We start from the raw sequence: 14,583 nt of genomic DNA, 5'->3' as shown, positions 1-14,583 counted from the left end.
TGAACATCATGTTAAATACGATACTACAAATCAAACTAAATGTATAAATAAACTCCTGTACCTATGTTCATATTTGTTTATTTGTACTTACTCATGAATGTGAACTAAGTAGATTCTTGTTTCCCCTCTTGCAGGTTTCCTCAACGCCAACACGGACGCCTACCTCCGCTCTCCAGCCAATTACGGCCTCATGGACCAGATCGCAGCGCTCCACTGGATCCAGGAGAACATCGCCGTATTTGGAGGAGATCCCACCAACGTGACCATCGTGGGCCATGGGACGGGGGCTGCTTGCGTAAATCTCTTGATGGCATCCAGCGCCGTACCGGACGGTACGTAGCATTGACCACATGCCATTAACCATGTTCATTAGCTTACACGATTCCCACTAAATATCTCTTGGATCTGGCTAGCAATTTATTTTGATGTACGATGTGTAAGTTATTTAAACACAAATGATGCGATAAAAATACACATTGCAAAAAGAGCCAAACATCCAAACTCAACAATCATATACACCCAATAAGTTCTCCCATTTTCACTCTACTAAATTAATTCAAATTACAGACGTCCAGAATAACAGATTTTTTCCTTAGTTCTCAATTATCGAGCGAAATGGCCATGCGGTTAGCGGTTCGCATCTCAGAGCTTGCATGCGGGAGATAGTAGATTCTAACCCCACTGTCGGCATCCCTGAAGATGGTTTTCCGTGGTTTTCCATTTTCACACCAGGCATATGCTGGGGCTGTACCTTAATTACGGCCACGACCGCTTCCTTCCAACTTCTAGCCCTTTCCTATCCCATCGTCGCCATAAGACCTATCTGTGTCGGTGCGACGTAAAGCAAGTGCTAAAAATAAAAATAAAAGCTCACAATTATTCTCATTGGAGGTTTCTCGGACGCAAAGTATGTCTGGAATGTGGGCTTGTTTATACCTAACTGTACTAGATTCTGTGAATGTTGGCAACAACCTGCCAATCAGTATGATAATTGTAAGCATTTTATCATTGAACCAAATTATATTCAAAGCGGTATTTAATTCATAGCTATACATAAATTCTTCCAAAAATAATTATAATGCATTAATATCTCATATACGTAAATACAAATAGATATACCCACTTAATACCTCACTCTCCCTCTGCTGAGAGTCATTCTTCCTCTCGTCCGCATTCCCCTACCTCCTCTAAACAAAGTCTTGTGTTAACAAGACACCACTGAGGCCGCCTACCTGAAATCAGTCCAGGCTCGAGCAGTGGGATAGCAGAAGGTGAAACCAGAGTTGTATTTAAGTCAAGTACAGAAAACTTTCTGAAATGTACTGATTTATCAATAACGGACTTCAAAATTCATTAATTTGTCACATTTGTTTAAAATATCACCCATTCACAATCACTGATGAGTTTATGCAACGTAAATAATATTTTCCCACATATATACACATATTTATAAGTGATTTTATAGAACTTCAGGATATTCTTGTAGGACGAAACATGGGGCTGGCTGAGTGGCTCAAACGGTTAAGGCGCTGGCCTTCTGACCCCAACTTGGCAGGTTCGATCCTGGATCAGTCCGATGGTATTTGAGGGTGCTCAAATACGTCAGCCTCGTGTCCGTGGATCTACTGGCACTAAAGGAACCCCTGTTGGACTAAATTCAGGCACCTCGGCGTCTCCGAAAACCTTAAGAGTGGTAGTGGGACGTGCAGCAAATGACATTATTTATTATTATTCTAAGTGTTACATTTCACACTTCGAAAGACCAAAAAATTAAACGTTACCAGTTACACATTTTCTTGTTTATTTTTGTAATGTGTTTTATTTCCTAAAATAACGATTTTGACGATTGTATAATTGGATCTGTACTTTGATTTTAACATTCACTTCAAGACTGACATTATGGCATCATAAATGTTGGCTAGAAAATCAACAATCGCAGATACACGAAATATACTCTGATAACTGCAAGACGTTAACAAGAACTGGAATCCATTATGCTGAGGCTAGACGAACTTTGAGGTAGTGGGATTTTTGAAGAAGGAAAATAGTGTATTCCACACTCCTCGTCGTGTGTTGTCGGCTTGTACTACACCTCTGGTGTCACATTTGTGTTTCTCCGACTCTATGGCTAAATACTTAGCGTGCTGGCCTCTGGTCCAGAGCGTTCCGGGTTCGATTTCCCCCCTCTTCCAAGGGTGAGGGATTTTAACCTTCATTGGTTAATTTTGATGGATCGGGAACTGGGTGTGTTTGCCATCATCGTCATTAGAATTCATCATAGGTAGAGCCCCATTCTCATAGACGTGCATGTTGCCCATACGGCGTCAACTCGAAAAACCTGCACCAGGCCTCACCGGGGGCCACACACCATTAATTTATTTGAAGTTAGCGTGAAAACCAGCAGTTGCTATTGTTTGCCTACCTCTAGGTCCCGCTTCCTGATATGGAATTGGCGATGAGGTGATATAAAATTAAAGTAGGGGCCAATATTTCGTCCCCTTAGCAGATTTGGACCGATAGAAATTCAGAAATATTATTGACAAGGCCTGAAATTGGTTTATTTATTACTGAATATATTCTCGACATACGGGCAAGTTACAATGAAACTGTTATAACGTAAGGTAGTCGATATTTGACATAAACACTACAAAAACTAAACCACCCAAACTGTGTTCCTAATTTCGTCCCCCACCAAATTTACGAATAGTACAAGTAATTTTATTTATGTTTCCTTTCTAAACTTACCAAACACTTTCCCTATAATGAATTATTTTAAGGCCATTTATGAAACGTGCTTTTTAGCATAGACTTTCATTGTTGCTCATGGGATGTTAAAGGCTTTACTCGCACGTTTGTAACCCATTATCTTGTCCCTTACTGCCTTAACAGCCTTTCCCATAGCCTCCTTATCCCACTGCTAGCCTTTTCCATCTGAAAATAATAATAATAATATTCATCAATATGAAATAAAATGAAGGGGACGAAATTACGAACATTCCCTGATTTATTATAATGGTCGCTACAGTAACTCACGCCAACCACCTCACTGTAGTGATTGTACGCCAGGAACTACACCACACGACTGAAATGCAGTCCAGTATTTCATACACATATCAGTGTTCACTCTCGGAATAAAAGGCTCTTAATTTCAATGCTGCACTAACTCAGGTCAGTATGAAAAATTAATCCTCTTTGTACACGGAAACTAAACATGGTGCACTCAACCATCTCTCACAACAAGACAACGGGATGAGGCTGCTCGTGGAAATCACTAGGGGGACGAAATTAGGTTCGGGGACGGAATTTGGCCCCATATTTTATATGGCATGTTTTACGGCCGGATGCACTTCCCGACACCAACAGCAGTGGAGGAGTTAATGAAGATGAAACGAACGCTGGTGAATTAAACTGGGTGAGGAGGTGGAATGAATCGAATATGGCAATGAATAGGAACTGACTCGGCATTTACCTGGAGGTGAAGACGGGGAAACCACAGAAAACCCTTCTCAAAAGAGCCTTTGGTGGCGCTCGAACCCATGCATCTCAAGAATGTAGATCTTGACTCCATAGCCGTTGCGCGTTAACATGCAGGGACAGAGTTACATTAAGAAAGAAGTCAGCACCCAGACTAAACCAACTTTGCTTTACCGGAGTGAAAGTTGGGTGAACTCAGAATATCTTATTCATTAGAAGTAACTGACATCAAAGTAGCGAAAATAATTGCTGGTACAAAGAGGCGGGAACTATGGCAGGAGGGTATTCGGAATAAGGAAATAAGGGCTAAATTACGAATTAACTCGATGGATGAAGCTGTACCTATAAAGCCACTTCGGTGGTGGGGTCATGCGAGGCAAATGGAGGAGAATAGGTTATCCAGGAGAATAATGGACTCGATGATGGAGGGTAAGAGAAGTAGAGGGAGACCAAAACGGTCATGGTTAGGCTAGGCATAAGAGGAAAAGAACTAAATAAGGCCATATAACTAGTTACAAATACAGGATTGTGGAGGCGTTTTGTAAATACAGGGAAGCTTCCAGACTGAACGCTGAAATGCATAAGAGTCTATAATAATTATAATTAATTATTAAGATGTATATGAAGATGAATGAATATCGTCCAAAAAAGAAGGAAGGTGTTAAAATCTAAAAATGTTAAAAGAGAAAATAAATCTCCAGTTGCTGGGCCTTGTAATATTTGTCAAAATGTGGTGGATCCTCCTGACCGCAAGAAGGTATTTAGTGTAAAAGTCGGACTTTTATTGCTGCCTGAATTATTCTTATTCTTGTATTCTTTATAAATAATTAAATCCGTTACCACTCACTTTTTTCATGCATATTCTCCACAATGCGTTTAAGAGTCTAAAGATTTTGACTGGTAACGGATTTAATTGTTTATAAAGAATTAATTTACAGCCACGTACAAGACTTAAACAAAACATGGCTATGCTCAATTTATGTATGCCTGGCTCCATGACTAAATGGTTAGCATGCTGGGCATTGGTCTAGTGGGTCCGGGATTTGATTCCCGGCCGGATGGGGAATTTTAACTTTCATTGGTTACTTCCAATCCTCATAGACGCTCAGGTTGCCTATACGGCGACAGCTCTATAGACCTGGGCCAGGCTTCTTCGGAGGTCACACGCTATATATAAGTTACAGTATGTATGTATGTATGTATGTAGTTATGTAGGTATGTAGGTATGTATGTTGTTATCATTATCTAGGCAGATATTGGCTCTATGTGAAAGTGCTGCAATTTCAATTATGAGCCCCTTGGTAACATTTCTACACGTGTAAAGAGATTTGTGGTGAACTCGCCTTATATAGATATTTCCCTTTCTTGCACATGTTCCGGTGTTTATTGGGCGTGTCTTATTGGCAGCTTGTGAACAGCTCAGCTGATTATACGAGCGAGTTGTTAGCTGCTAAGACTTAGAGCCACACCTGTCTCACTACCTCCCTTGAGACGGATCCAATCGCGTAAGCATATTCCATCTGTGACAGCTGCACCAATATTACTGCGAGATTGAGTCGCTAAGGTCCTACTCAGACAGCAGCAGCGGAAATCTTCTTTTCACAGTGCGTGATCTGATGCCTGACATTGCCAGATTGTGCGTCCCTTCGTTGGAACAAAATTATATTGATCCAGGAGAGCAAATGCGACCTGGAAAGTTCAACGGTGGCCTGAACACGAGCCTGGGTGGATCACATTAAATATTATTACTATTATTATTATTATTATTATTATTATTATTATTATTATTATTATTATTACCGTGTTTTGGTGGATGACGGAGTTGTAAGAAGATGTGGGTTTGAATGGGTGTAGGGAGAAAAGATCAAAACATAATTTAAAAGACCGACATTTTACGTGTTATTCCTTTCCTTTCTTTTCTGGCTTTGAATTTTGATAAATAATCTGAACGAATAACAACAAACAACAGTTAAATGGAGAAACACTGATCTAGTCGGGTCTGACCACAACAATGACTCAAAATCACAAATGGAGAAGGTTCTTGATACAATAGTTTACAAATGAATGAGCACGGTAGCTCTAAAGCAGGGCCTCTCAAACGCCCAAAATCTCACGCGTGCAAATCGAGGCGCAAGTACTCCGTGCACTGTGCATCAGTCCCGCTCAGTTCAGCTCGGACCAACGCTTCGTCTCTAGGCTACTCGGCTAAACTCGGCTAAGCTCAGCTCTACTCGGCTCAAGTCAGCTCGGATTTAGAGCGCTACGGAGCAAGTGTGGTAGAAGGAGACAGGGGGAGCGAGCGAGACAGGCGTGGGGAAAGAGAGAGACAGCGCTATTGCTCCAAATCGAGGAGTGGAGGTCTGCACTCTGGTCAACCAAGGGAAGTCGTCTTTTGCACCGTGCACAGTGCTTGCACCAAGCGCATGCACCCTGAGAGGCCCTGCTCTAAAGATACATTATTTTAAAGAGCATTTTTTCTCCACTGAATTACACTCTAGGAGACTGATCTCCAAAATTTTCCACAGTCCGGCATCTCAAAGGTACAAGTTTCTAATCCAAATTTTACCTTAGATCACTTCAAAAACAGTGTCTACTGTCATCTCTGCTCGACAGTCTGAACCACAATTGTCTATAAATAGCGACACCTTAAACAGAGGCAATAAGTGCCACTTATCAGCCATGGACAAAATTCTAGGAGGCGAAACGCCTGCACTCCTTTCGAAATACACTTTGCAAAACATTTAAAACCCTATATGGGCTTATGCCCGGAGTTACAGAAGCTAAGCCTATACTACAGAGAGTGACTAGATGGAGGACTATTAAGTTCCAAGATAGTGTTAAAATTTAGATTTAGAAAAGCATAGTTACCCCCACACCAAGTTGAATGGGGATTAATAGAGGGTGAAGACCTTTTATCACCTAAGTTGCAAATTTCCCAGCAGGGATTTGAATAGAGTCCTTAGACATGCCTCATAACTTACATTTAAAAGGTGATGTTGAGCTTTAGAAATTTACATTAAGTATGAATTTTAAAACCTTCCCCTCAAGTTATCTTTCTGGAGCTATCACATCATTTACGTCTTTCTCGAACTCGGTTATGTTTGGAATATCCTCTATTATATGTTCCTCTACAGTTGATTCTGTGAAGTCAAAAAGTACGGACCACTGACGACTTCGTAGCAAAGTCTCTACTATGAATAGTAAAGTGGGGTCTTTAGTGAGTACAAAGTTGGCTTCGGCTCAATGTCCTGTTCTTGAATACTACACTCATACAAATTTCTCGCATGATGTGTCATGTGCCAATTGCAGCTATATAGACCAAGAGACTGCTTCAAGTTTGAAATGCATCAGATCTATGTCGAAAAAATATCAGGGATGCTCTTCGTGTTGTGTTAAGAACGATGATTCAATGGGATCAGCGGAGAAAAAATATTTTCGAAAAAATGAGGTTAATTGGTTGCCTCTAAGAGTGCGATTCAAATTAACGAACTTGCCGTGTTTGCTATGCCAGAGAGCCCGCCGCTGCCTGTCGCTGTGTCTCAGAAGTGGGAAGGGAAGGGAGGGGAAGTGTTAAGTGGGAGACAGAGGTAATGCTCGGTGAGAGTGCTCAAGTTTCTCGTTCGTCTCGCATAGTCGCTTCCCAACCCAGTGTAAAGTTTGTTCTGCACAAATTGACTACCATACAAACCACGGAGATAGAGACGATGAACTTGTATCTAGAATACAGACAGCTTTCCAGGTCGTTCACGACACACCCCGCATCCTGAACAGACTCCTAAAGAGGGGGCATATTGAACTTCTACTATAATCAAACCATTGAGCGTGTTGTTTCCTTCGTTCACAGCATTTACAATGTTGTGAGTGAAGAATACACCATAGTGGGACGGCAGCGATGCATCTTCAAACATTTTAAACAATAAAGAATGTTTCAGCGATCAACAGACGAGAAGATCTTCTTGCCAAATGTGTGCTAATTACAGTGGGTTCTTCCACTGTGTGTGCAGGGACGGAACTGTGGATATTACCGATAAGAGACATGAACAATCCTGTGCGAGGTGAACGAGGAAACTTGTGCATACGCGCGGAGCATTATCTCTGTCTCCTACTTCCCCTCCTTTCATTTGTCTTTCCTGAATCACGGCGGCGGCTTGTACTCCGGCATAACGAATGCGGCGAGTGTGTCAATTTGAATCGCGCGCCGGAAGTAAAAAGGCAACCTAATTTTCTCGAAAAGAAAAAGTTTCTCCGCCAATTCGATTGCAACATCCACCTTAACATAACAACAAAGACCACCCCTCATGTTTTTGACGGTATAGTTCTGATACAACCTGTATACCAGTACTCTTAACATTTACAAGTACACGATCTAAATTTGTTCTCCAGAGCAAAACAACACTCCTTTCTTCAGTCTAGACGCTGATCGTTTCCTTGTGACAGTGAAATCTACTGTGTGTTTTAATGCTTCTTGAAATAGGTCTAATCGTGATTTGTTATTATTATTATTCGCCCATTTCTATACTAATAATACATATTATGGATTCTTGTTGTCAACTATCAGCCACCTGCATTCTAAGTTTTATTGTCAATAGGGAGATTGAATGAGTCAAACCCCATCGTCTGCTGTCTTGTGAATGATTTTCTTTTGTTTCCCAATTACACTTCCAAGGAAATGCCAGAACTGTTTCTATCCTTAGGGAAAATCCCATTTCTTCCATCTCCTTACTTAATTTCATCTTCAATAGCTCTCAGCTGGGGTTGGTTCAGGATGTAAATCCATAAGAAAAGTCACACACACATACAGCATGACGATAAGAAAGTGTGCTATTCCTAATATCCTGTCACGTATGCACACCTTTGCACTGCCGGGTAGTGCTTTCTTTCAAGCTCAATTACTAACCATTCAGTTGAGGCAGAAATATGCTTTCCTCCTTCCCTCCTTCCTTCCTTCCTTCCTTCCTTCCTTCCTTCCTTCCTTCCTTCCGTCCTTCCTTCAGGACAGCCGACGGTCGGATTCGAATCCATCAACTCAAGTATTTTTAAAATGATTCTGTTGTAGTATTGGATGAACTACATGGGAACATATTTATAATCAGACATCAGAAATGTTAATATTATTGAAGGGAACTAGCTGAGTAAGTTAAATAAACCTCTTTTGTATTCTAATGATTAACAGAAAATATAATTCTGTCAGATTTGTTTTATAAAATGCATATATTATTCTGTTACATAAACAACCCTACATTTTTATCCAATACGACATATTCATAAGAGAAATTGAATTATGTACATTTTCATAAAATCATGACGTTCCATCACGTTAGTTCGGTAAGCGAGGGAGAGTATTATTCCAGTAAGCTGGTCCATCCGTCAACGTCAAAAAGAATAATTCAATTACGATAACTAAATACTTTTTGTGTTAAAAACCGTGCTTCATGTTAACTAGATAAAACAAAATGTGTAGCATCATTAAAACATGTCTTTATCTCTCATACCATTTCATACTGAAGGATTTAAAGTGCGAGAAGGATGTGAGAATAGACTAAATTATTATTATCTATACCAATGTTATAAAGATAGAAAGTTTGTGAATTTATTTATGTGATCTCAGGATTCATTCAACCGGTTTCAGTAATTCTCTAACCATTCTGTACTAAGAAGATCCCTCAAGAATTTCGAGAGCGTGAATTTACCTCCTGCTGTCCGTTAAATAACCCCAAAAATGACTTGAACTGCAACTTTATAAATGGTAAACACCAGAAATCTGTTGCGTGCTGGATCATACAGGAGTGACTTGTAACATGATATAATAAAAATAATAATAATAATAATAATAATAATAATAATTGTACCAGGAGGTACACCCCAACGCCGCGCATTTACAACTAGCGCCTAAATGAACTCCTGTATTGGTGAAACGGTGAAAGTGAAATTACGCCAACTTAAAACTTTACTCTGAAGATGTCACCACAAAAATACTACGTAATTTTGTTATTATGCAGTTGCATAACCTGAGTGAATTTCTACTTGTTTTGTTTGACATCCATCAAGAAGTTTGGACATTCTTCCACAGATGACACCACTAAAAACTAGGATCATGCACCCTGGTGCGAATTGAAAGAAACTATAATTTACAGAAGTTTTGTATTACTAGTTTTTTTAACTAATTGATGTTCAATTATTTTTGGGTTGGCAATATTTACCTTTTCTTTCTGCCAGTTTTGAATCCAACCAATCACTAATTTCTGTAATTAATTTTCCACCTATCACAGCCTTCTTCTCCGATTCCGAGTGTTAATTTCGAAACCTACAAATAAAATTCAGAGGGTGTGTCTTGATTAATCGCGAATAATCTCGAACCTTCCCTGAGGGTTTATAAACTGCGGGTTTTCTCGCCTCTTGGCCAATTGTTCGTCATCTTATTGAGTGTGTGTGTGTGTCAGAGCAGGAGGCGGGTGGCCTCTTTCATCGGTCAGTAGTACATCTACAAGGTAATGGCCATATAACATCTTTCTTTCTTGCTTCTCCGCAGTTTAACCAGAGGGAAAGGTCCGAATCGTTAACTATGTAACCTGCTTTCTAAAAATGTAACTTTCTGCCGTCCAATGTAAAAACTTCGTAAATTTTCAACTGTAAATCGGGGATAGATAGTGATGTACCCTCTCGAGCTCTCCTTCTTCTTGGTTTGAGGTGAATGCGTTTCATAACTGTTTTTCATTCTATAATTGGTTAATGTAATTCCTATACGAGTCACCTCAGTAGTTTGGGAATAGCCCCTGTTTCATCGACCTAGAGCCCTTTAGGTTCTTTTAGTGTTCATATCTAGGAGTGCAAGTATACTCCTCCATTCAATTTGTGTTTAGGGCCATTTAATTAACCTGTTCCTTTCTGTAAAAGGCCCTGTAGTTTGGGTACTAGATACCCCTGTATAGCATTACCTTTCAATTTGTAAGTTGTCCTTGATGGCAAGTTATTGTAATTTTCTGATATTGCCTTGCATAGGCTAGAGGAAACTGAGAGCCTGTTAGCTCTTTTTCTCTTTTTGTGATTGTAACGAGTGCCTCTGGAAGGCTAGATATTGTGTTTTGGGAGCAAGTGCTCCATGAATTAGGGGATTTCTGCCCTTGTATAAATTTCTGCTCTTTTGTAAATTTGAGCTAGTAACTCAGGAAATTGTAAAACTAGGGGCTAAGCCCAAAGTGTTAAGGTTCCGAATCTTGGACTTATTCCCAATCTGGTTCAATGATTGCTACCTGTACCTGCAATATCGTCATGAAAATCTTGTCATGTGTGAACTTCTGAAAATTTAACTTTCAGTTTAAGTTTTAAATTCAATTCTTGACATTGTAGTTAGACCCATTCACCCCAGCACCTTTTTTCACCTCTGCGTTCCATGAAAAAACCCGGATTAATAATAATGATAATAATAATAATAATAATAATAATAATAATAATAATAATAATAATAATAATAATTGTTCCGTGGTTGGTGTATCAGCAGAGGTGAAAGAAAGTGCCGGGGTGAATGGGTATAACTATCAAATCAAAGTTAGTTTAAAATTGTAACAAAGGTTATATTTTTTCTTTTTTTTTTTTTCTTTTGGAACTTCAAACTTAACAATCTTTCACTAGGTGAACACAACAATATATCAGGTACAGTGACAAGCAAGACAAGAAAGATCCCAATTTTAGTGATTTTTAACACTCTTGGGCTACAAGCCCCAAGTTTTACAATTTTGAGCTCTTAGCTCAATTTTACCAAAGCACAATTTTTAATGCAAGGGCAGAAATCCCCAATGCATGGATCACTAGCTCCAACAAAGACAAATTCAGGCCTGCCAGAGGCACTATTACAACACCTGAAAAGGACTGACACGCTCTCAGTTTTCAAGCCTATCCAAGGCAATATCAAAACCTTATAGTTAATTGCCGTCAAGGCACAACTTACAAAAATGACACGGGAGTATCTTGTACCCAACCTACTGCGCCTTAGCGAAAAATAACAGGTTAAGTAAATGGCCCGAAATACCAAAATGAATGGACGCGTGTACTTGCACTCCTAAATACTCATTCTAAAACATAAAAGGCACTAGGCCGATGAAACAGGGGCTATTCCCAAACTATGGAGGTGACTCGTATAAGAATAATTTAAGACATTACAGAAATAAAGAAAACCAGTTACGAAACGTAGTCACCTCAAACCAATATGAAGGGGAGCTTGAGAGGGTACAGCACTCTCTATCCCCGATTTACAGTTAAAGATTTTATGAAGTTTCACATAAGCCGGCAAAAATTACATATTTAGAAATGTAGGTTACATGGAAAAGTTTCGGACCTATCCCTCGGGTTAAACTGCGGAGCTAGCAAAAGGTGAAGTTGTTAAGTGGCAATACCTTGTCGAAATACTGCTGCCTGATGAAAGAGACACCTCCCGCCTTCTGCTACATATACTTAGTTAGATGTTGATCAAGTGGCCAAGAGACGTGAAAATCCGAAGTTTATAAACCCTCGGGGAAAGTTCGAGTCCTTTCCCGAATAATTAAGACATACCCACGCCGTTTTATTGGTCAACATCAAAAGTTACACTCAAAATCGAAGATGAAACACATGATGGGCTGAAAATTATTTACAGAAATTAGGGTTTGGCTGAATTCAAAACTGGCGGAAAGAAAAGATAAATATTGCCAACCCAAAGATGAATGAACAAAATTCAGTAAAGAAAAACTTATGAATACAAAATTTCTTCAAAAAAAGGTTCTTTCACTTCGCACCAGGCTGCATTATCATAGTTTGAGTAGTGACATCTACGAGAGAATGTCCACACTAGTTGATTAATGGAAAACAAAACAAGTTGAAATGCACACAGTACTGGTAACTTCATAAACACAAAATTACGGTAGTGACATCTTCTGAGGAAAAGTTTAAGTAGGTCTAGTTCCAAGTTCAGTGTTTGTCCTGTAGAGGAGGTTTTAATTGGCGCAAGATTTAAATGTGCGGCGAGGTGTACCTCCCGGTACAATAATAATAATAATAATAATAATAAATTTATTATAATTATTTCATGAAATTGCCGCTAAGGCTATGCTTCAAAGACTAAATTCGGCAAAATTAATCAAATGAGTAATTTCAAGTACTTAGGAGAAGAAATTCAGCCATCAGGCTTGAATCACGAAGCAAATAAAGACGGGATCTCAAAATTCTACAAGATCTATAGACTCATCTGGAACAAATATAACAAAAACTCAATATCCAGGAACGCAAAATGAAGACATTACAACTCATTTATCAAACCTGAAGCACTATACGCCTCGAAACGCTGATGGTAACAATAATAAAGTCGTGTGACCTCCGAAGAGGCCTGTTTCAGGTCTTTCGAGTCAACGACATGTGGGCGACTTGCATTTCTGTGAAGATGGGGCCTTATCTATGATGAATTCTAATGCTAAAAACGTCACAAACACCCATCCATCGTGCCATAGGAATTAAGTAATGAAAGTTAAAATCCCCGGCCCCACCTCGAATCGAACCCGGGATCATTTAGCCATGGATCCCGATTCGGAAATGTTGATCATTGGAGACAGCTCACTTATTAAAGACACAGAGAAACAGGAGAGGAATATCTTTCGTCCATTCTACTCGGAGGGAATCTGATTGAACGGAAGTCTAGGGAAATGGCGATTAACATTATATAGCCAGATTCTCAAAACGAATAATGACAGGCTCACCAAGCCATGTAGTGCTGACAACTTCAGCACATAAAAAACAATTTACCAAAGTAGACACGATTAAATTCCCTTAAAAAATTAATTGTTCGTCCTCTCGCTAGAGGAGCATATAAGTCGATAGTGGAGACATCTAAAGATTATAATAATTATTCTGCAATTATTATGTATTCTTGCAGCTCGTCTCCCTGATGATAAAGCTGTAGTTCTGAAAGTTCCTGCCTTCACATCCCGAGAGAGTCAGAACTTCCAGCTCAGCCTAATAGAATTCAATAACTAGAATCTATCAGCTTCATTTCCCGTACTGATAGTGGTTAGACTTCAAGAACTGTAACCTGTTTTATATTTTAACATTGTATTTTAATGGAATATGTGGCATTCATGTTTAGTGTAAGTAATGTTTTACAATGTACAATCGTACTGAATGAGCAGCTTTACCAGCAGCTGACGATGACCTAATTAACAGGTCGAAACCGGTACTATGTTTTAATGTGATTGAAATATTTGAGACACTTTATATAATAAAGTAATTATTAGGTGGAAAACTCGGATTCTTTATACTTGTGTAACAGAATTCATTCTTACAAAGGATTAACTCTCCAAGAGAGACATGCTGACGTCACGGCGGTTGAGGGTGGGCACGATATAGACCGCACAAGCGGTTTCAATTTCTCATTTAGTCACATGCGCTGAAGCAATCATACGATCCTTCGTCGGTCGGTCTAAACGGCTGAGCGCAGTTGCTTAGCAACGGATGGAAGGTTACGTACAGTACAGTACAGTACCTGGGGTTTCACCTCAACTGGTAACACAAGGCTATCCTGTTTCCATTACGGTAGAATGTACGAGCAACTGTGTCCTGCTATTCAGTCAGTCAAATTAACCTGCAAGTAAAGGCTAACTCCTGGTCTCCCATTTCTTACTATTAACACCGAGCAAATGGCTGTGTGGTTAGAGGAGCGCAAATATAAGCTTGCATTCGGAAAACAGTGGATTCAAATACCACTGTCGATATCCCTGAAGGTGGTTTTTCATGGTTTCCCATTTTCACGCCAATGCCACGGTCCCTTCCTTCGTACTCCTAACCCCTTCCTACCTCATCGTCGCCATAAGAACTATCTGTGACGGCGTGACGTAAAGCATATTGCCATTTGGCCATTGCCTTAAGGATGAACTGGAAGTTCTATAAATCTGTGGTGAAACTTGCGATGCTTTATATTGCTGAAACTTGGACGATCACAAAAGCCTAAGAGAGAAAGATGGAACTGGCAGAAATGAGAAGTTATGATGGATGAGTGGAGTTACAAGAAAGGATAGAGTAAGGCATGACTACATCAGAGGATCAGTGAAAGAGGGACCCATAGGAAAGAAGGTTCAAGAAAGTAGACTA

At 39.7% G+C, this 14,583-nt stretch overlaps 1 protein-coding gene across 1 annotated transcript in view; it reads left to right on the top strand.

Annotated features, from left to right (window-relative positions):
- The window catches only part of Nlg3 (Neuroligin 3), a 639,972-nt gene that overhangs the window by 214,108 nt on the left and 411,281 nt on the right, over positions 1–14,583 (top strand). The window contains exon 3 of the mRNA XM_068230271.1: positions 135–332. Within this exon, the coding sequence (XP_068086372.1) occupies positions 135–332 (198 nt within the window). The remainder of the gene's footprint in view (positions 1–134; positions 333–14,583) is intronic.

Source organism: Anabrus simplex, chromosome 14 (assembly GCF_040414725.1).
Source record: "Anabrus simplex isolate iqAnaSimp1 chromosome 14, ASM4041472v1, whole genome shotgun sequence".
In the NCBI taxonomy this organism is placed as follows: domain Eukaryota; kingdom Metazoa; phylum Arthropoda; class Insecta; order Orthoptera; family Tettigoniidae; genus Anabrus; species Anabrus simplex.
This window is presented reverse-complemented; position numbering and strand designations above follow the sequence as displayed.